The following is a 23,622-nucleotide window of genomic DNA, read 5'->3' on the forward strand; positions in this document are numbered from 1 at the left end:
TAGCAGAAGGAAAGAAATCATAAAGATCAGATCAGAAATAAATGAAAAAGAAATTAAGCAAACAATAGCAAATATCAACAAAACTAAAAGCTGGCACTTTGAGAAGATAAACACAATTGATAAGCCATTAGCCAGACTCATCAAGAAATAAAGGGAGAAGACTCAAATCAATAGAATTAGAAATGAAAAAGAAGTAACAACTGACACCGCAGAAATACAAAGGATCATGAGAGATTACTACAAGCAACGACGTGCCAATAAAATGGACAACCTGGAAGAAATGGACAAATTCTTAGAAAAGCACAACCTTCCGAGACTGAACCAGGAAGAAACAGAACATATAAACAGACCAATCACAAGCACTGAAATTGAAACAGTGATTAAAACTCTTCCAACAAACAAAAGCCCAGGACCAGATGGCTTCACAGGTGAATTCTATCAAACATTTAGAGAAGAGCTAACACCTATCCTTCTCAAACTCTTCCAAAATATAGCAGAGGGAGGAACACTCCCAAACTCATTCTACAATGCCACCCAAAAATCCTCAACAAAATACTAGCAAACAGAATCCAACAGCACATTAAAAGGATTATACACCATGATCAAGTGGGGTTTATCCCAGGAATGCAAGGATTCTTCAGTATATGCAAATCAATCAAAGTGATACACCATATTAACAAACTGAAGGAGAAAAACCATATGATCATCTCAATAGATGCAGAAAAAGCTTTTGATAAAATTCAACATCCATATATGATAAAAACCCTCCAGAAAGTAGGCATAAAGGGAACTCACCTCAACATAATAAAGGCCATATATGACAAACACACAGCCAATATTGTTCTTAATGGTGAAAAACTGAAACCATTTCCACTAAGATCAGGAACAAGAAAAGGTTGCCCACTCTCACCACTATTATTCAACATAGTTTTGGAAGTTTTAGCCACAGCAATCAGAGAAGAAAAAGAAATAAAAGGAATCCAAATCGGAGAATAAGAAGTAAAACTGTCACTGTTTGCAGATGACATGATACTATACATACAGAATCCTAAAGATGCTACCAGAAAATTACTAGAGCTAATCGATGAATTTGGTAAAGTAGCAGGATACAAAATTAATGCACAGAAATCTCTTGCATTCCTATACATTAAAGATGAAAAATCTGAAAGAGAAATTAAGGAAACACTCCCATTTACTTATATTGAAACAAAAAGAATAACATACCTAGGAATAAACCTACCTAAGGAGACAACAGACCTGTATGCAGAAAACTATAAGACACTGATGAAAGAAATTAACGATGATACAAACAGATGTTGAGATATACCATGTCCTTTGATTGGAAGAATCAACACTGTGAAAATGACTATACTACCCAAATCAATCTACAGATTCAATGCAATCCCTATCAAACTACCAATGGCATTTTTCACAGAACTAGAACAAAAAATGTCACAATTTGTATGGAAACACAAAAGACCCCGAATAGCCAAAGCAATATTGAGAAAGAAAAATGGAGCTGGAAACAGGCTCTCTGGCTTCAGACTATACTACAAAGCTACAGTAATCAAGACAGTATGGTACTGCCACAAAAACAGAAATATAGATCAATGGAACAGGATAGAAAGCCCAGAGATAAACCCACACACATATGGTCACCTTATCTTTGATAAAGGAGACAAGAATATACAATGGAGAAAAGACAGCCTCTTCAATAAGTGGTGCTGGGAAAACTGGACAGGTACATGTAAAAGAATGAAATTAGAACACTCCCTAACACCATACACAAAAATAAACTCAAAATGGATGAAAGACCTAAATGTAAGGCCAGACACTATAAAACTCTTAGAGGAAAACATAGGCAGAATACTCCATGACATAAATCACAGCAAGATCCTTTTTGACCCACTTCCTAGAGAAATGGAAAAACAAAAACAAACAAATGGGACCTAATGAAACTTAAAAGCTTTTGCACAGCAAAGGAAACCATAAGCAAGACAAAAGGACAACCCTCAGAATGGGAGAAAATATTTGCAAACAAAGCAACTGACAAAGGATTAATCTCCAAAATATACAAGTAGCTTATGCAGCTCAGTATCAAGAAAACAAACAACCCAATCCAAAAATGGGCAGAAGACCTAAATAGACATTTCTCCAAAGAAGATATACAGATTGCTAACAAACACATGAAAGCATGCTCAACATCCCTAATCATTAGAGAAATGCAAATCAAAACTGCAATGAAAAAAAAAAAAAACAGGGCTTCCCTGGTGGCGCAGTGATTGAGAGTCCGCCTGCCGATGCAGGGGACACGGGTTCGTGCCCCGGTCTGGGAAGATCCCACATGCCGCGGAGCGGCTGGGCCCGTGGGCCCGTGGGCCATGGCCGCTGGGCCTGCATGCCCGGAGCCTGTGCTCCGCAACGCGAGAGGCCACAATAGCGGGAGGCCACAACAGGGAGAGGCCCGCGTACCGCAAAAAAATTAAATGAAATTAAATTAAACAAACAAACAAACAAAAAAACTGCAATGAGATGTCACCTCACACTGGTCAGAATGGCCATCATAAAAATATCTACAAACAATAAATGCTGGAGAGGGTGTGGAGAAAAGGGAACCCTCCTGCACTGTTGGTGGGAATGTAAATTGTTACTGCCACTATGGAGAACAGTATGGAGGTTCCTTAAAAAACTACAAATAGAACTACCATACAACCCAGCAATCCCACTACTGGGCATATACCCTGAGAAAACCATAATTCAAAAAGAGTCATGTACCAAAATGCTCATTGCAGCTCTATTTACAATAGCCAGGACATGGAAGCAACTAAGTGTCCATCGACAGATGAATGGATAAAGAAGATGTTGCACATATATACAAAGGAATACTACTCAGCCATAAAAAGAAATGAAATTGAGTTATTTGTAGTGAGGTCAATGGACCTAGAGTCTGTCATATAGAGTGAAGTAAGTCAGAAAGAGAAAAACAAATACCATATGCTAACACATATATGTGGAATCTAAAAAAAAAAAAGGTTCTGAAGAACAACCTAGGGGCAGACAGGAATAAAGACGCAGACGTAGAGAATGGACTTGAGGACACGGGGATGGGGAAGGGTAAGCTGGGACAAAGTGAGAGAGTGGCATGGACATATATACACTTCCAAATGTAAAGTAGATACCTAGTGGGAAGCAGTCGCATAGCACAGGGAGATCAGCTAGGGGCTTTGTGTCCACCTAGAAGGGTGGGATAGGGAGGGTGGGAGGGAGATGCAAGAGGGAGGAGATATGGGGATGTATGTATATGTATAGCTAATTCACTCTGTTATATAGCAGAAACTAACACACCAATGTAAAGCAATTATACTCCAATAAAGATGTTAAAAAAAAAAAGATTGTTGCTCCACTTCATAAGCTACATTTTAAACAGGAAGTGCTCTAATTATCTTCTTTGAGGCATGGTGATAGTGGGAACTGGTTCCCACACGTTATTCTACTCAGACAGTTTTATTCTGGGAATAGTGTTGTAGGAAATAGATTAAAAATATTAAATTACTTTTGAATACATACCATCAGAAAACAAATACTCACATAATGTGGTTGTTACTGTTTATGATGTCAAGAATTTTCTTCCCTGATAAGAAACTCTTGAAGATAAAGAATGAAATAAATACATCTTCTAAAACAATAAGCTCACAAAATAATGAGGCTGGTTGCAGTGCTCTCAGAGTTTAACTGGAAAACATAGTCACTGAGAAGGTAATTTGTACTATGACTATAAATTTTTGTGAAGAGTCATCATCTGTAACAAGCCTTTTACTTCATTTATTCTTAGCTATTTCACATAAAGAGAAAAAATTTTCTTAAAGAAACTGGATGCACTAGAAAGTAATGAAATCTAAAGTCATTCATTTTGTACAAAGTGAATCTGTAAACCTCTCCAGTTGCTACTCTTTCAGTCCCTTTCTTTGAGATTTTTACTTGACGGGGGTGGGGTAAGGGAACGTAGTTTCTCAACAAATTGCCTTCTTTCCATAAGTAGTTCCTACCCTGGGTTTTCTTGTCACAAAAATCTGTAACTTTTCCAACTCCGAAAATTATTTCGTCAAATTGTGTATCATGTGCTGCTTACTTTGTAAAACAGAACTTTGAGAAGCAAAAAAAAAAAAAAAAGAAAAAGAAACCACAACTGACACATTAACTCCCCCTTTTGTAATTCCCCCTATAACTTCCCTCTTCCTCCCTAAGTTTTTATATTTTCATTACATATGTATATATCTCTAAGCAATGGAGCTTATTATATAACATTACATACTGTGTATGTTCTCTAACTTGCTTTCTATGAGCAATCTCATGTTTGTGAGATTCATCCAAGTTGGTATGAGTAGTTTAATTTTCATTGCGATTTTAGGACAAGGAAAGCATATACCCTTTCTATTGGTGACAGCTATTTAGGTTGCTTCCAATCATTTGTCATTATAAGCAATATTACTACAGAAATTCTTGGAAATATCTCCTCGTGTACATGAGCAAGGCTTTGTTCCAGTCTGGATAACAGATGAGTGTAACTGGGAGTGGAACTGCTAGATCATATGGTTGGTACATCTTCAACTCTACCAGAATATTGCCAGACTACTCTTTTGAATACACCAATTTCTACTCCTATCAACACTGCATAAAAGTTTCTATTACCTGTATTGTTTCAATACTGGTGTCATCAGGCCTTTTAATTTTCATCCACCTCATCCACCAATATTACCTCACTATGGTTTTCCCTGATTAGTTAAATACCTTTTCACATATTTATGGGCTATTTGTGTTTCTTCTGTTCATCACTTTTGCCTATCTTTTAGTTAGGTTATTTGTCTTGTTTTTAATTCATAGGAGTTCTTATAAATTGAGGATACAAATCCTTTTTTAATCATCTGTGTGGCAAATGTCCTTTCAGTTTGTGTTTTATCACTTTACAGTTTCTTTTAATGAAATGAAGTTCTTAATTTCAGTGTCAATCTTTTTCGTAATGGTTTTGTTTTTGTGGGGTTTTTTGTTTGTTTTTGTGTTTTGAGAAATCCTTTCCCTCTCTGATATCATGAAGATATTCTCCTTTATTTTCAGAGGTAGTACAGCATACTGATTGAACAGACCAATCACTCATTGTGATATGACCTTGGGCAACTACCTCTCTGTGATTTTCTCATTTGTATAGGACAACTATACCTACCTCATAGATCACTGTGTGATGATAAATGCACCATCATCTGTAAAGGGGTCCGTATAATGCCTGGTAAGTAGTAAGCATTCAGCAAGTGTTAGCTGGCTGATCATAATTATTGCTCTAAATCTGTCTTCCATACTTAAATCCTTGATCCATCAAGAATTTATTTTTGTGTGCTATTAATTTCCATATATGCAAGGATTATAAATATAGACTCTATATTCCATTCCATTGGTCTATTTGTCTCTATGCCAGTAACACACTGTCTTCATTACTGTAGCTTTATAATCTTTATATCTGTAGAGAAAGCACTTCTCATCTCTTGTTTTTCATCAGGAATGTTTTGGCTTTGAGTTCTTAGCCCTTTTTTCTTTCATATACATTCATGAATGACCTGGTCAAATTCCACAAAAAAACTGCCATTATTTGCTTGGCAGCACACTGAATTTATATCAATTTGGGAAGAACTGACATCCTTTAAAATATTTAGTTTTCTGATAGGCGCAATTCCTGAGAGAAATGTGTTTAGATTTCCCCTTATGGTTCTGGATTTTCCCATTTCTCCTTTTAGTTTAGTCAGTTTTGCTTTATGTACACTGAAGCTTTGTTATTAGGCTTGCTAGATACATACAAATTTAAGGCTTTTATCTTCCTGGTGAATTGAATTCTTAACCATTGTGAAGTGACTGTCTTCATTTCTAACAAAGTCTTTTGACTTAAAGTACATTTTATCTGATATTAGTACAGCTGTACCAGCTTTCTCTTGATCAGTTTTTCCATGGTATGTTTTTTCAATCCTTTTACTTTCAGGCTTAGTGGGATTTTATTCTTTTACCAATCTGATACTCCTGGTCCTTTAAATGGAATGTTTACATTTAATAGAATTATGATATATTTGGATATTTGAGCTATTTTCTCCTTTACTATGTTTACTGGTATATTATATTAATTGATTTCCTGATATTCAGTCCACTTGAATTCCTATTTATTTGTTTTAAATACACTGTGGGTTTGGTTTGCAAATATTTTGTTTAAAATTTTTACATCTATGTTCATAAGTAAAGATTTGCCTGTAATTTTCCTTTCTTGTACATACTGTTCTTGTCTAGTTTGGATATCAAGGATATACTAGTCTCAGAAAGACTGATAAAGTGTTCCCACTTTTCTAGTTACCTATAAAATTTTATGGAAGGTTGGAATCAAGTTTCTTAAACGTTTGGTAGATCACACTTGTAAAATCACCTTGGCCAGGTATTTTCTCAGTGGAAAGATTTTAAATGACTCATCAAATTTCCCTATGGTTCTAGGCATTAGAGATGCCATCCATTCACATTACATTCTACCATTAGATTTTTCTAGATTCAATTTTGGTAAGCTGCTTTTCTAGAAATTGTCCATTTCTCTTAGGTTTTCAAATAAAATTATTCAGGATAATCTCATCTTTTTAATGTCTGCTGCATCTACATTATATCCCCTTTTCTCTTTCTTTTTTTTTCCTCAAATAATCTTGCTGTAGATTTGTTAGTCTTTTTAAAGAACCAAATTTGGGTTTTTAAAAATTTTCTCTATTGAATTTTCATTTTAAATTCATTAATTTCTGCTATTATTTCTTGCCTTCTACTTTCTTTTGAGTTTTTTGTTTTTTGTTTTGTTTTTAACTTTTTAAAAGCTGGATACTTAGGTCACTGAGTCTCTTTCCTTTTAAAATATGATACAATATAAATTTTGCTCTAAGAACTAATGTAAGTTGTATCACATAAATCATAATTCAGTCCTAAGTCATTTTCTAATTTTATTTATGATTTCTTCTTAAATCATACCATAAGTTACTTAGAAGTGTGTATTTTCCAATGAATATGTTTTATACATTATCTTCTTGTTAATTTCTAACTGAACTGCACTGTGCTCAGGGCATGAAATCTATGTGATACAGATTCCTTCAAATTTGTTGGTTTGGCATGTCGTCAAATTTTTGGACCTGTTTCATGAATGTTTTAAAAGAATGTGAACTGATTAGTTGCTTGACACAGTATTCTGTATGTCCATTAAATCAGTGTGACCCATATTTTTAACTGTGACTCACATTAAGAAATACATTTGGAATCTAAAAAAATAAAACGAATAAATATGAGAAAACAGAAACAGACTCACAGATACAGGCAAGAAACTAATGGTTATCAGTGGGGAAAGAGAAAAGGAGAGGGGCAAGATAGGAGTAGGGTATTAAGAGGTACAAACTACAATGTATAAAACGAATAACATGCAAGGATATACTGTACAACACAGGGAATATAGCCAATGTTTTATAATAACTTTAAATGGAATATAATCTATAAAAATTTTGAATCACTATGTTGTACACCTGAAACTAACATAATAATGTAGATCCACTATAACTTTAAAAAATACATTTGTGGGCTCCCCTGGTGGCGCAGTGGTTGAGAGTCCGCCTGCCAATGCAGGGGACGCGGGTTCGTGCCCCGGTCCGGGAGGATCCCACATGTCGCGGAGCGGCTGGGCCCGTGAGCCATGGCCGCTGAGCCTGCGCGTCTGGAGCCTGTGCTATGCAACGGGAGAGGCCACAACAGTGAGAGGCCCGCGTACTGCCAAAAAAAAACATTTGCATTGCAACCCTGAATACACTTAAATGTAGAACAAAATCTCCACACAACAGTACTTGCCCTTATTATGTATGATAACCGCATTAACATGTATGTATGTGGGTGTGTATGTATTTAATGTTAGTTGCAACACCTGAGATTGATTTTATAACTCATTAAATGGGTCAAACACACAATTTGAAAACACATCAAGCCCATTAATTGTGGTCAAATCCTCTATATTATTACTGATATCTGACTCCTGATTTTTACCTATCAATTACTGAGAGGTACGTTAAAATCACATTAAGCTAGAAGTATCAGCTAAGACGGACTCTGAAGCCAGACTGACTAGGTTGAACTCCCATCTCTACCACTTAAAAAGGTAACCCCAGGAAATTTACTTAACCTCTCCTGCCTCCTAGAGTTGTTAGGATTAAATCAGTTAAAACAGGCAAAGCACTGCCTGCGCACATAGTAAGCACTCAATAATTGTTAGCTATTATTATTTTTTTCAAATCTGCATGATCATTTTTGTTATTCCTTTGTTTCAATTCTGTTATTCCTGTAAACATTTAATCATAGTCATTTTATACCCTGAAGATCTTGGTGACCTGATTTTGCTTTTGTTTGTTTTCTTACTCCTTTTGGCTTGTTTCTTTAGGTATTTGGTAATTTTGTTATTGTTGTTGTTGTGAGTCTTTATAGGCCTGGATAAAGGATGGCTTGCTTACCTCCAGAAAACATTTGATCTTACTTCTGCTAAGTCCCTAGGAGTATTTCTACTTTAGTATTTCTAAAGTGCTTTCAAAAGCACTTTAATGGATTGGGCTTTCTTATACTGTGCAGATAGAATAAATCAAATTCCAAACCAGTGTGTAGACAGGCTTATGAATTCAGATTCTTATGGGAGACTCCTTTCCTCCACCCTGAGCCAACACCAGAAATATACAAGTTTTCTTGTTTCTTTTGGCTGCACCACATGGCATGCGGGATTTTCATTCCCCGACTAGGGCTTGAACCCGTGCCCCCCCTGCAGTGGAAGCATGGAGTCTTAACCACTGGACTGCCAGAGAAGTCCCTATACAAGTTTTCTTGCAGTTCCTTTAGCCAGCAGATTTTTCCAGGCACTAGGGATATAGCAATGAACCTAACAGACCAAAAAATACCTGTCTTCATGGAGCCAAAGTGAGCAGGGGGTGTGGGAGGAAATGATAAAGCAGTCTGGGCCCGGATTACAGGGCCTTTTAGCCACGATGAGGACTGAAGATTTGGTTCCAGGTATGATGGGAAGTCACTGGAGGGTTCTGAGCAGAGAAATGACATGACTTGATTCATATTTTAAAAAAGCACTCTGGCTGCCCTGTGGAAGTCAGTGTGAGGGATCAACAGCGGAAACAAAAGAAACAGTTGCAAGGCTAATGCTCTGCTGGGAGATGTTGGCAGCTTGTACTAAGATTGTTGCAGTGTACATTGTAAGAGAGATTAGGGATGTATTTTGAAGGTAGGGTTTCTGATATGTTGGATGTAGGAGTGGGTGGGAGAAAGGGAACAAGGATGGCCCTTAGGTTTTTGGCCTGAACACTGGTGTGAATCATGGTACCATTTCCTGAGACGGCAGACTAAAGCAAGAACGTGTTTGGGGAGAAAAAAACAATTGATCCATTTTGGATGTGTTAAGTTTTAGATGCCTATTAGATATTCAAGTGGAAATGTTAAACATATGAAACTCTAACTCAAGAGAGAAATTATGACTGGAAATACCAATTTGAAAATCATCAGCATATAGATGATATAAAAGCCAACCGACTGAATGAGATCATCTAGAGTTGTGCTGTCTGATATAGTAGCCACTAGCCACATGTGGCTTTTAAAACTTTAATTAAAATTAAATAATATTTAAAAATTCACTTCTTTTTGCATTGGCCACATTTCAAGTGCTCAACAGTCACATATGGCTAGAGGCTACTATACTGGACAGCACAGATACAGAACATTTCCATCTTCACAGAAAGTTCTATTAGAAGCACTGATCTAGAGTGTAGGATAAGAGGAAAAAGGATAAAATCAGGAGGAAGGATATGGATGGACAGAAGATAGAGAAGGAGAGAGGGAAGAGGGAAGGGAGAAGAGGTCCAGCAACAGAACCCCAGGTACTACAAATGTCAAGGATTGGAAAGATGAGGAAGAGAGGGGAGTTATGAAGACAGAGTGGCCAGTGAGGTGGAGGTAAGCCAGAAAGAGGGTGATCCTGGAGGCCAAACGAACAAAGCACTATGAGGAGGGAATGTTCAGCTACAGGAAATATTGCTGAGAAATCAAATATGCGGACATCTAAAACTGATCAACGTATTTGGTAAATTGGAGTTCTCTGGTAACCTTGAAAAGGTTTTAGTATCATCATGGGGCCAAAGCCAGAGTCCAGTGGTTTGAAGAGAGAATGGGAGGTGAGGAAGTAAAGACAAGGAACAGTGATGTTATTTTCAAGTTTTGTTGTAAAGGGAAACAAAGGAATAGGTCTATAGCTAGAGCGGTCCATGAGGACAAGTGATAATTTGTTACAATATGAGAGCTATTACAACTTAACCAACTTGAAAATTAAACACAGGAAAACCTTTTAGCCCATTATTCAATTACAAAGTACATGGTCCAGTTTACTATACTGTTCATACTTCAATATCATTTTTCAATTAAATGTTCTTTCAAAGTCTTAGATGACTAGCCACTAATTTCTTTTTCCTCTTCCTTTTCTTTGTATGGGTTAAAGGAGGATATTGGGAAGATAAAAGCTAGATTTTTCACTGACTTTCAAGTTCAAAACATCTGTCTGTGTCAGTAATTTTTTTCAGACTAAGAATTTTTTAAGCCTTGTCTGGATCTTTAAAATGGATCTCACATAGAGTTACATATAGATGGTATCCAAAAATGTGGTTCTACTTTTTGTTCCTTTTTATTTTTTTAATCAACAGTAGGTGTTTTTTTTTCACTTAGAAACAGAGACATTATAGCATATTTTTTTCTTATAGCAATGTCAAAACCAAATCAGCACCTAAAGAAAATTTCTGGGTTTTCTGAATTAAAAAAATAAAAAACCTAAGAGATTCCCCCTTAGAAATGAAACGGGGGGAATAAAAGCTAAACAAAAATCAAATACGTAAAGACATTTGAAACAAAGAGGTTAAACAGTAAAATGTTTTAATTTTCACATCTTCACATTTATAAATTTTTGAGTGAGCCTAGAGATACAGAATTTAAATGTATTTAAAAAATATTTAAACAAAATAGTTATACCTTTACCATTTCTAAGTTCATGATAAAAGCTATAAAATACTGTATTCCATACTGATAAATTAATGGGACAGTGGTAAAGCAAAAAAGTATAATATTTGAGCTTCCTATGTTATATATCTCTCTGGATATGGTAAACATGAGATAAGTAACTTAAATGTAAATCTTGAGGATAAAGAAATTGGGTTTTGAAGACCTAATACTTACCATGCAAACTGTTATCAACTTCAATATTTTCAGACATCATTGAATTGTTTGTGCTGTAGCTCAGCCCAAGAACCATTTGAAGATCTGAGAGATTGAGTTGTGCTGTTAGTTCACCACTTCTATCCCCAACCTACAACCATAAGCATTTATACTTTAGAGTAGTATTTAAAGTAAAGAATGGTGAAGATTAGTTGAAAATGTTGTCAACCTAAAACTGGAAGAAACTAGAGAGATGAAAATAGTTATTTTAAAATTATAATACTATGAATGAAATGTGTTTTTTCATTAATAGTATTTTAAAGAAGAAAAGCGACTAAAATATGACAAGAGGACAGATAATTACATTCTGCCAATTCCTTAATTCTCTAAATATTAGATTGCTCTTAATCTCTATGATCACCTTAAATAATAAAGTAGGTTACTCTGTGACACGTTAACTTGGCATCACATGAATACAATTTCCTTAGAATACTGTATTTCCATCCTATAGTAACAGTGTTTATTAAGCTAGCACTAGACATTATACTAGGTACTTTTATATATACTTTATCTCTAATCTGTATAACAATTTGCAAAGCAGATATTATTATTATTCTCATTTTACAGATGAGAGAAATGATGCTCAGAAAAGTTTCCAAGCTCAAATAGCCAGCAAATGGCAGAACTGTAACAGGAACCAGTCCTTGATTCTAAGAGCCATGTTCTTCCTTTCATACCATGCTACTTTTCCACGTAGAGATGGGGGGACAGTGGAGGCACATGTTAGTAATTCTCCCATTCCTCCATGCTCAGCCCTTCCTTCCTGTCTTCCTACATCAAGGCCAGTGCAAACATACCCCTGATCTGTATCTCAAAATGCTCTGTGCAGTTCTTATGCCAAGAGAACAATATATAATTAAATTTATTACTCAGCCATATAGGAGCATTCTAGAGAAATAATAGGGCTGCAGATCTGTGAATCGCAATAGCACAGATAACAATTTTTTAGTTTCATACCTCTCTTGAAATTTCCAAGTGCTTTTCAGCAAAATGCATCGCTTGATCATGATTTCCTAGAGCTGTGTATGCATTTCCTAAGCTCCAACATGCTCTTCCTTCACCAATTCTACAAAATAATTCAAAGCTAACATGCAGTTATCTGAAAGGAGGTCTGTGTGAAGAATAAAATCTATCTAGTAGTAATTAAAGGCATAAACAATGCTCTGGATTTATTTGGTCTTTCTTATAAAGAACAAACTATCATAATACTAGAGACATACAGTTGGCCTGCTTCAGGTTCCACATCCATGGATTCAACCGTTATCTGAGAAACCCCCCGGATACAGCCAACTGTACTACACCATTTTACATAAGAGACCTGAGCTTCCATGGCTTTTGGTATCCATAGGGATCCTAGAACCAAACCCCTGCAGATATCAAGGGACGACTGTATTAGAAAAACCACATAATAATGAACTCAGAGTCAAGTTTTAAAATGGAAAACATCCTTTTTAAACATGCAGTATATTATAAATAAAGTCTCAGGGATAGGTCTTGCAGTTCAACTACCCCATTTTCTTTCCATGGCATCCTTACCAGGATTCAGTCTATAATCATTCAGTCTGTATTTGAACACCATGAGGAAGAGAGAACTCACCTCTTGAGGTAGCATACTTCATTTTGAATAACTGTACAGAGTTCTTCATACTGAGATAAAAATCTATCCTACTAAAGCAAACATCAAAGACTAAAGTCCTGCACAGATATTGTTTCTTCATACAGTTTTTTAAAAAAAAGAAGAATTAAACATCAACATTTAAAAATCAGAAGATTTTATATGAAATTCAGGACTCGCAGCTTCTCTTGAAAAAAGAGGCGGCTCTGGATCCTCATTCCTTCCAGGCAACACTTAGCTGGAATTGAATAGCAGCTGTCCCCTTAACACTGTTGGGCCTATTAATTTCACTACAATTTTCACACTGATCTAGTCAGGAGGGCCTTTGCAGGCAATTGAGTTTGTGACCTATTTACTGATCTTGGTTCAAGGTTATATGAAACCATTCTAATCCTCTCCAGCCCTTCAAACAGTAACATACAGAGGATGTTACTGAAACAGAGGAAATACCTTAAAAAGGAATTAAAAAGAAAACAAAGGAAACAAAAAAGAAATTTAAAGGAAATATTCTAGGGATTCAACAATGTATCTATATTTTATCATAACTATAGTAAAAAGGTATATAACTTACCTATCATTCAGCTCTTGAGCAATTGCTAAGTGCTTTAGATGATAGTCAATGGCCTTTTCATAGTCTTGAAGTAAAGTATGTGTGTTTCCAAGACTGTAGCAAGACTGTGCTTCTACAGCTCTGTCTTTAAGCTGTCGAGCCAATAGTAGTGTCTTTCTGAAAAAAGAAATTAATTCTTACATAATGGCTATTATAACTATATTGGCTACAATAACCATAAAATAAAACTCACTTTTCCTCCTGCCTTTAAAGTAAATCTGTTTTAGATCCTAATATCCCATATTTTCTCTATTACTTCTAGATAAAATGAAAAGATGTCCTTGAAACACAAAAAGCAAATCCAGACTTTTAGAATAAATGTAGGAGTCCTATTAATTCCCCAGAGAAAAGAACAGATGCATGAGATCAAGTGCCTCTGAAGATTAACACAGTATTTTTAACATTAAAAAAACACTTTCGCTGTTGCAGTGCAATAACGTAAAGTTAAGTTTGTCCACATACCCTCTCTTTTCAATCATACTGTTGCCTTTACATTTTGTCAAAATTGAAAATACTTAGTTAAAATTGTTATGTATAGGCCATTAGTCACTGATTCATGAAAAATATTAAATGCTACATTTAAATATTAACCAAATTCTACCTTGTGAAATCAATGAGAAGCTAGTGTAGCAATTAAGAGCATGGACCCTAGAGCTAGGCTGACTGGGTTCAAATCCCAACTTTGTCAGTTAGTAGCTCTGTGACTGGGGCAGGTCACTCACCCTCTCTATTCACTAATTTCCTTTTACATAAAATGGGGAAAACACCTCACAGGGGTTTGTGAGGATTAAATGAATTAGTATATATAACGTGCTTAGAATAGCATCTTGCTCACAATAGATGCTAATAAATGTTAATATGTTTTGTTATTATTATCATCCGTGTTAAATCTACAGATGCTTTTTGGATCCAGTAATTTAAATGACTCTTTCCTATAATTTCTGCCAAACAGTATAAATACTTCATATCATTTATAACTATATGATAATGTGATAGTTTTTTTTAAGCAAACAAACCTGAAATTATATGTTTAATGATGATACCTTTAAAGCTGTTACCTTGGGAGGCTACCCGCTTGTTCTAACATTGCCTGCCCTCTCAAACACTTTTGGAAGACTTTTGGAATTGCTTCCAGCCCTGTGGCACAACCCTTTCTGGCACGCTGTTATTCTTTGAGAGTACAGCTAATTTGTAAATGGTTGGAAGTCTTTCCGGAACCAAACTCAATTACTAAAGTAGGTTTACCAAACTACTGCTTTCTGTCCTTTCTATTATGGATCTATAATGTTAAGAGAGTTTTCTTGTATGGCCCTGAAAACACTTCCAAAGAAGAGTTCCAAAAATATTTTTAATCAATATTTTTGGAATATGTGTAAAGTTCTGAGTTCTACCTGTTTGTGGGTGTGTGGGGCAGGGGTAAATTTCATTACTTTATACTCATGCTTCTTTAGTCAGACAGCCACCATCCACTTTATTACAGAACTTTTCAGTATTTAATATAAGTACATCATTTATTAAGACTTTTCTATGTGTTTTGGATTTAAAATATAAGAAACTTTTGTATTTAAAATCAAAACATATGCTCCTTGTATAGTGATGTACTTTATTTGGAAGGATATTTCACATCTAACTAGTCATAACTAGTCAACCAACAAATATCAACCATTAGTTGAAGTTTAAAGGAGGATGGGATGACATTCTAGTTTTTTAGATGGACCTAAAGCAATTTTACCTTTTTTTTTAGATGATGAACTTTCCAGAACTCTCTCATGGATTTTTCAACAATAAAATATAAATCAATCAAGACTGTGTCTTTGGTTCAGTCAAACTGGCTTCTGCCTAAGGTCTGTATGGGCCTTCAGTTCCCACTAATTAGAGAAAACTCTGAATAATCTAGAAAGCGCAGGGCAGGCAATATGAAGCAGTTTAAACATTGCTGTCATGTATGCTTCAAGTCTACAGATAGATTAAAGAGACCCTGCCACAGAAGAAGCTGGGAGTACTAACTCCTCGAGTAAGTGAACGGGGGCCTCAGCTTACAGCAAGGATCAAAGCTGGGCAGAGGGTGGGAGGATAACTGCTCGATAAGATGCTAGGATGATGGCGGGAAATTCAGTCATCACTGGAGGAAACTAGGGCATCTATTTGTTACCAAGCTTTCTTGTGGCCTCTCTGCAAAGCCGTAACTGGTGGTGGTGGTGTGGGAGCATATAACTATACACACCATACATGCTAAACAGGTTTAAAGGATTTTAAATGTTTAGAATCTCATTTAAAATAATGTTTTAAAGGTAAAAGCTAATAAAAATATAAAGGGGCCATACTGCTGCTATTAAATCTTAGGTACAATGATATGTATTGAGCACCGTGTGCCAGGTACTGTGCTAAATAAGTGCTTAATATATTCTTTCATTCAATCCTCATAACAATTCCAAAAGCCAAGTATTGGTATCTTCCATTACAGATGAGAAGACTGAGACTTAGAAAGCCCAAGGTTCTGCTGCTTGTATGCAGCAAGAAAGTTTTAAACCCAAAGCCTATGATTCTTTGGATTGCATAACTACCCATTTTACATTTATCTACAGAAATATTAGACTAACCTATAGTATTCAGAGGCTGTTTCAAATTCACCAAGAAATATATATGCATTTCCAAGGTTGCTATATGCTCTTCTTTCAGCTGCTTTATCTCCAAATTCTTTTGCAATAAGGAGACGCTGAAACAGAAAATTTTAATTAGATGTAACTATATAATAAAACTAAAGAATAATCTAATCACTGTTCAAAACACTGATGGAGAAAACGACCTGGCTCCAAAGCCTTGCATCATACCTGCTCATGAGCTATAACTGCATCCCTGAAGTTGCCAAGGAGGTAATGCGTGTTTCCAAGATTGCCAAAGGCACGTCCTTGGGCTGCTCGGTCGCCCAAAGCAGTCACTAGTGATAGGTTTTCCCTAAGTGATAATAAAAAGTCGTGAAAAAATGAGTTTGAGAAAAACATTTATTGACTTTATTTACAAATCTAAACTCTTTATCAGGAAAAGAATATTTAAATAAGCTTACAACCATAATGTGCCACATTTAAAAGATATAGCTATGCTGGAGGGTGATTACAGGAAATAATTGGGAACATTTTACTCAACCATTCAGGTAGGTTTCTGCCCAGAGTCCAGGACAGAGTTAAACTTAGAACCCCTATAGCTAAACAGTTCTATGAAATTCTACTGATAAAAGACTAAGTTTACTCCAAATAACTTAGACTAACTATTGATGCTTCTTGTTTGTGCCATTAAGTGGCACTGGTCTGCAGTTTAAATAAAAGTTTTCCTGGGGAGGGAGGGGATTACTTCTAATACAACACTATAACATTTTGGCAATGATTTGATGGTTTATTTTACTTACTAGTCTATGATTTTAAAACCTTTGCCAAACTGAAAAACTTACTACTGGCTTGGGTGGGCCACATGACTGCTGATGCTACTCACTCATAATAATCCACGGCTGCCTGCAGAGCGCTTCTTACTTCTTCTGGAAATTCTCCTACGTCCTGAGGACCAGGGCAGCCAAAAGTTTTCCCTTTGGCGTGATACACATTTCCGAGATTGTAAAGTGCTCTTGCTTCTCCCACCTAGATGAAGATAACAGCAGTTTACAATTTGAAATAAGAGGCCAGGTATTATAATGCTATCACATGTATTTATTCATGAGATCCTTGACATTACGGTCAAGAGAAAGAAATGTTTACATTAGCCATCCATACAGAACCAAACACATGACTACCTATGAAAGAAGGACCTCTCGTTATTTCTTTTTTCTCATCTATTAAAAATTTTTCATTATGTTTCTCTTTTTCTTCCATTTTTCTACAAATACTTTTTTTTTTGGTATTAACTTTTAGATAAACTACAGCATAATTAAATAGGATTAAAACACAAAGCAATTTCAATGAAAACATTTGGCCTACCATCTAATGTTTCCTTATTACCTTGTCGTTAAGCTCTCTGGAAATATCTAGGTGTCGCTGACAACAAACTACAGCTTCATCAAAATTCCCAAGAACCTTTAAGGTGTTTCCCAGATTACCACTAGCTTTAGCTTCCCCCAATTGGTCTCCAATAGTCCTGGGGTGAAAAAAAAAGAAAAAAAGCAAATGGTGTGTTAAAATATAAAGCAGCCAGAATACAGTTTTCCCTAGAGAACAGTTGACATGCTTAAGGTAAGAAAGACCCATTAGCCTTGAAACCTTCTTTAAATAAAAATCTTAAACTTACATTTCTGTATTTAAATTTAATTAGTTTTCATTCATTTAATTAAACTCTAGCATCATTTCACTACTATTCATTTACTTAATTAAACTGTGTTCAGCCTAAAGATTAGTTTTAAAATTCAATGCTAAATCAGAACTCACTAAATGTACTGAATTGTTAGTTTTTTTAATTGAATGAAAATGTGTTTTCAAGTGACAGTTAATCTAGGGAGAATTCAGCTTAAATTAATTACCTTGCAAGAGTTAAATCATGATGATGGTATTCTAATGCTTTGGCATAATCATGCAAATAGAAATAAGCATTGCCCAGCTGGCTGTAAATAGCACTAAGTGTTTTTAGGTCTTCAGTTCCAACTTGAACTGCAGCTTCAAAGAAGGACACACCAGCACGGCAGTCTCCTGATTTACACAGACGCTCCCCTTCCAACGCCAGTTCTAGGCAAGAAGCTTCCATTCTATAAAATTATATAGGACAGACATTTACAAGATTACATTACAAATGCACCACAGTGTTTTAACTTCCAGTAATATAATTTAAATGTGGACTGTGGCTACTCTTGCTTACAACAGCAGCCTCTATCATTGAAGTATATATACATTATTGATAAAAGAGGAAACTATTATTTATAGCAAAAGCTTATTTGCCTATTCAAATGTCTCTCAGCTACAGAGGTCTTTTTTATATGATAGCTAAAGACCTCTATATGGAGCTGATGAAATAAAATTCGTGTTTTATGGCAAGATGAGAAAAATTTAAACATAAAATTTTTCTTTGACCATTTGGCCTCCTTCCTCCCCTTTATTGTGTATTGCACATCTGCATTAACCAGACATCTTTAGGAGACAACATTCCTTCTTAATCTCATCAAGGGTCACAACTCCTTAGGAGATAACCTTCCTTCTTAATCTTTAAGGGGCCACGAGGACCCCATGACCCACTACTTGCTTTGTTGACCCATTACTTGCTTAGTACGTGTAAATCTGGATTGTGTAAAATGTCAATAATAAGCCATCTAATGTACAGCCCTCTGTCTCAAAAACGTACATAACTCAAACAGGTAGAACAATTCTCGGAGTTTTCTGAGAGGTGTTCCCGGGTTATAATCTTCAACTTGGCTTAAATAAAATTTTCCATTTCTTTCTTAGATCCACTGATTAATTTTTTCATCGACAGAGCTCATTTTACTTGCCTCACCCAGAGCAACCTACTTTACCAATGAGAGAACCTAGTAGTTTTTCCTAAACTGTTCTGAACTGTGGCAGACTTACAGACTTTCTGAGAGTCTGGGGAGAATAGGGGTGCCTGTGGGAGGTGAAGTCCTATAACTAATACTCTTCTCTATCCAGGTATGCAGGTGATCTACTCAACCTGTCCATCAACCCCTCCTACCACACATCCCTATCTCACACTCGTGTCCATGCACGTGCACGAGCACACACACCACCACCCCCTTCCCCGTCTTATCACCACAGGATCACCTATACCTTAGAAAAGCAGAGGAGCAAAATATCTTGATGCACAAGGTACACTTCTATGAAAGAACTAAGTGTTAAGAAACTTTATGTTAGGAAGCAATGATTTAAAGATCTGCAGAAATTCTAATTCTCAAAGTTTGTCACTGAATTTTAAAAGCCAGAAAAATTAAGTTACTATAAATATATCTAGGCGAAAAAGCACCATTACTTCCGATTCTAATCCTAACCTTTAGTAGGTGCCCTTCACCAAAGTTGCCATTGTGTTTCTTCAACATTTTTATGATTTCTGCCATGTCTATGTACTACATAATCATTCACTTAAATGTGTTTCTAAAATTTGGCAAATTCCTTTAAATTGGCACATGCCGTGAAAAAAAAAAAATCTAGTTTCATCCAAAGCAGTATCTATGAAACTGTGAGTTTGATGTGATACTTACATTCATTTTCTAATGCACCTCGAGACAAATATGGAAGTATTAAAATAAAAAAGCGAGTAAAATTACCTTATGTACCACCAGTGGAATAACACCATCCTTTGGAAGACTCTGATTTAGCTCATCAAGCATTTTAATTTTTGGAGCAGCGCTAAATTATTCCTTACTACAATTAGCTTTGAGCAACTCTACCAGAGTGGTGGTTCTTGATCCTGGCTGCACAGCAGCAGAGCTCACATGGAGCATTTTTTAAAACTCCATGCTGGGTCCCACTCCCTTGGGCGTGAGGTCTGTCCCCAGTATTGTTTAAAAGCCCCCAAGTGGGCTTCCCTGGTGGCACAGTGGTTGGGGGTCCGCCTGCCGATGCAGGGGACACGGGTTCGTGCCCCAGTCCGGGGAGATCCCACATGCCGCGGAGAGGCTGGGCCCGTGAACCATGGCCGCTGAGCCTGTGCGTCTGGAGCCTGTGCTCCGCAACAGGAGAGGCCACAGCAGTGAGAGGCCCACATACCGCAAAAAAAAAAAAAAAGCCCCCAAGTAATTCCAATGTACAGGGCAGGTTGAGTATCACTGCTTTAACAGGAAATATGAGTTAAACCACCACTCACCCTAAACTCATTCAAATATGATTACACTTTGTATTTTTAGTAGCAGATCAATTAATATGTTTCTTCAGGTGCTGTCTTTTAGTCTATAAAACTTCAAGTTTCCTTAGAGTCATAAATTAAAATGGAATTGTAAAAGTGGAAAATGAACCAGGTGAAGCTAAATGAAAAGTCTGGACTAAGATTAATAGAGCCAATTAACAAAGGTTCAGAGCAGACTTCTGGCTCAGTATAAGCAGATGAAAGTAGTCATCTCTGACAGGTATTTTTTAAGTTTTACATCCAGGTATCTTTTTCTAATAATTCAGGTGATTTAGCCAAAGGCTACTGTTTGTTCACAGTTAGACTAGTGACTTCACCCTCACTTTATGGGTCAAAGTAAAGTAACGCAAGTTAACCTCTTTTTAACATTTTGCTTCAACATTAGACTAGGGGGCGGGGGTGGGGGGAGAGCTAAAGCACGTGGAAATATAAATCAGTTTACTGGAAACCTTAAACTGCTGTATTTATTTTTCTTTATAGGTCATTTCAAATTTAAAAAGCCTATTTTTGTCTTTCACAAGTGACAACTGCCATTTGGAACTGTATTTTTGAAGATGAAAGAGTTAAAAAAATAGATTTTTTTTGTTTAAGGTTTTATGAGGTTACTGGTGTATTGCATGTGTGAAGAGAAATGAGTCGGCAAAAGATTAATATGTAAAAATGTGGTTTTATTTTCGCTAGATAAAGTACCTGAACTACTTGCCTCTATTTGTCTAAATACTAAAACCACTGAACTTCTAAGAATTATCATAGGGAAAAAAATTGGAAAAGATATTTTTACATATAAAATACATTGCTTTCTTTCTATTAACAAATTTTAATTTAAGCATGATACCAATTATGGAAAAAAATTATATATTGAGCAATTTCACTGCTAGGAATTTATCTTAAAGCTACACGTACAAAAATTCAAAAGGATATATGTAAAAGGATGGTCACAGCAGCAAAAAACTACCAACAATTTAAATGCCCATCACTAGAGTATTGTTTAAAAAAAATTACATGCCACCATACAATGGAATACTAATGATGGCACATGATTTCACCGAGGGAGAGGTAGAGAAATAGTCACACCAGAACCATCAGTTCAGGATGATTAGGTTGCTGGCCAGGAAATCAGAGATAAGGCTATTGATGAAACAAAATTATTTTTAAGGCAGGACAAAAAAAATTAACATAAAATTTTCTTTGCCATTTGAGCCATTACCATCTCCCCTTTAGTGTGCATTGTGCACCTGCATTATACATTAACTAGATCCCCTTAGAAGACACAGGAATGTCATCTTGCCAAAAAAAAAAAAAAAAAAAAAAGCAATTCCTCCTGGAGCCAGCAGGTAACTCATTAAAGACACAACATTCCTTTCTCAATCCTGTAAAGGTCACAATAATCCACTACTCACCTTGCTGGACTATGTAAACTGTCAACATGTTACTTTGATGTAAAACCCTTTGTCTCAAAAACTTTTATGACTGTGCATTAACCTCTCTAAGACAGAACAGTCCTTAAAACTTTCTGAAAGACTGTCTCCCAGGTTATAATCCTCAGTCAGGTTGGCGCAAATAAAATTTTCCCTTTCTTTCTAAGATTAACTATTGATTAATTTTTTGTCAGCACTATTCATATGTAAAAACTGGAAGTTAATAACAGTACAGCCATATAAAACACAGAAGCATGTTCTTCAAATAAATATCTTCACCACAAATATTTGACCTTCTGGACTTAAAACTTATACAAAATTACAATGGAACCATCAATCCAAATGCTGTTGCCACTAACAAAAGTTAGCTATAAGGCTGAATGGTATCATAAGAGCTACAAATTTTTAAAAAGGTACTTTACATAATTCTCACTGGAAACAGTGATAGCCACCTGGAACCCTGCTGGCTACACAGCTGTCCTTAAAGTGCATGAGGTGAGACTGCCCTACAGGAGAACCTACCTTAGAAAAGTCATTTCAGTAACGAATGCCCAAAATAAAGCTCAAAACTCTCTAGCTTATTAGAGTTTATTTTGACATATATTTTGGCTGTGGTATATTTTATTGGAAAATAAGTCAATATTCTGGCAAAATCTCCAACACCTCAAATATACCTAATTGCAAAACAGCCAACGCAGGTTGGTTTATAAATTTTTTAAAAGATCATTAAATAGTAACAGAGAAAGTAATTTCATATCCTGTCTCTATGAGAGAATAGAATTACTTCATTTGTTTATCAGTTGGGTTGAAAACAAAGAACATACCCAGAGTAGAAGACAAACCAGGAAAACAGCTCTCCATTAAAATACATCCCACATACAAAGTTTCTTTTATTCTTCCTAATGGCCTATTTAATTATATAATCAAAAAAGTACATTTCTAATAACTATAAAGACAATATTACTATCCTTGACTGAAATGTTTTCATTTTTGTTAACAGACTGAACATTATAGCTTTAATTCCTCATCTTCTGCACAAACACGTCATTTCAATTTATTTTAATTTTTGTATTTTATTATTTTTTACTTTTCTTCTACAACGCGATTTGTTTTTTTACCTCCTTATTTTTGGTTTCTTGTGTTTACAGTATATCAATGAAAGCAAAAGAGGATTAAAATCTTGACGCTACAACATTTAAAAAAATTTAATAACCGATTTTGTCCAAATCTGACTCTCCCTTCTAAGGGCTTACATACTAATTAAGAATAAATGATGGGATTCAGGACTTAAGATCAAAGCAAGAGTGCCCTGCACCTTCTCCATTGTGCTGTCTTCTGTGGCAGTCCACTCTCTCATTACAGCCCTTAGCTCCACCTTCTATGTGTTCTACTTGGGCGTGGATCTTTTCCATTACCAGTCCTAGCCCCCATAAACAATTTTCATCCATCCAATTTACCACATACATCTAATTATTCCAGTTTACTTTATAAAAGGGAAAGTGCAAAACCATCTTGATTTAAATTTAAATTTTGATTGGTAACTTAGTTTTAAAGTGATTCTAACTATATATTATATCAAATTTAATTCTCAAAATGATGCTCTGAGATGGGTATTATTACAGAAGTGGAAACTGATGCTCAGTGACCTGCTTAAGATCATACAATGACAAATCTGAGAAGTGAAATCCTGTCTTTGTCTCCAAATCCAGTGTTCTTTCCACCACTCCACATTACCTCAAACTATTCTTCAGAAAGAATATTATTAATAACTATATTTATCTATCAAAATTGAAGAATTCAACACCAAA

The 23,622-nt window shown here is 35.7% G+C and overlaps 1 protein-coding gene across 1 annotated transcript in view; it reads right to left on the minus strand.

Moving 5' to 3' along the window:
* GPSM2 (G protein signaling modulator 2) overlaps nt 1–23,622 on the minus strand; it is a 62,981-nt gene that overhangs the window by 21,970 nt on the left and 17,389 nt on the right. Inside the window, exons 3-10 of the mRNA XM_082679125.1 lie at nt 18,073–18,294; nt 17,558–17,693; nt 17,058–17,200; nt 16,403–16,526; nt 16,172–16,287; nt 13,533–13,688; nt 12,304–12,412; nt 11,308–11,437 (exon numbers count right to left, since the gene is read on the minus strand). Coding sequence (XP_082535251.1) covers nt 11,308–11,437; nt 12,304–12,412; nt 13,533–13,688; nt 16,172–16,287; nt 16,403–16,526; nt 17,058–17,200; nt 17,558–17,693; nt 18,073–18,294 — 1,136 coding nt within the window. The remainder of the gene's footprint in view (nt 1–11,307; nt 11,438–12,303; nt 12,413–13,532; nt 13,689–16,171; nt 16,288–16,402; nt 16,527–17,057; nt 17,201–17,557; nt 17,694–18,072; nt 18,295–23,622) is intronic.

Source organism: Grampus griseus (assembly GCF_964374135.1).
Source record: "Grampus griseus genome assembly, chromosome: 1".
Classification (NCBI taxonomy): domain Eukaryota; kingdom Metazoa; phylum Chordata; class Mammalia; order Artiodactyla; family Delphinidae; genus Grampus; species Grampus griseus.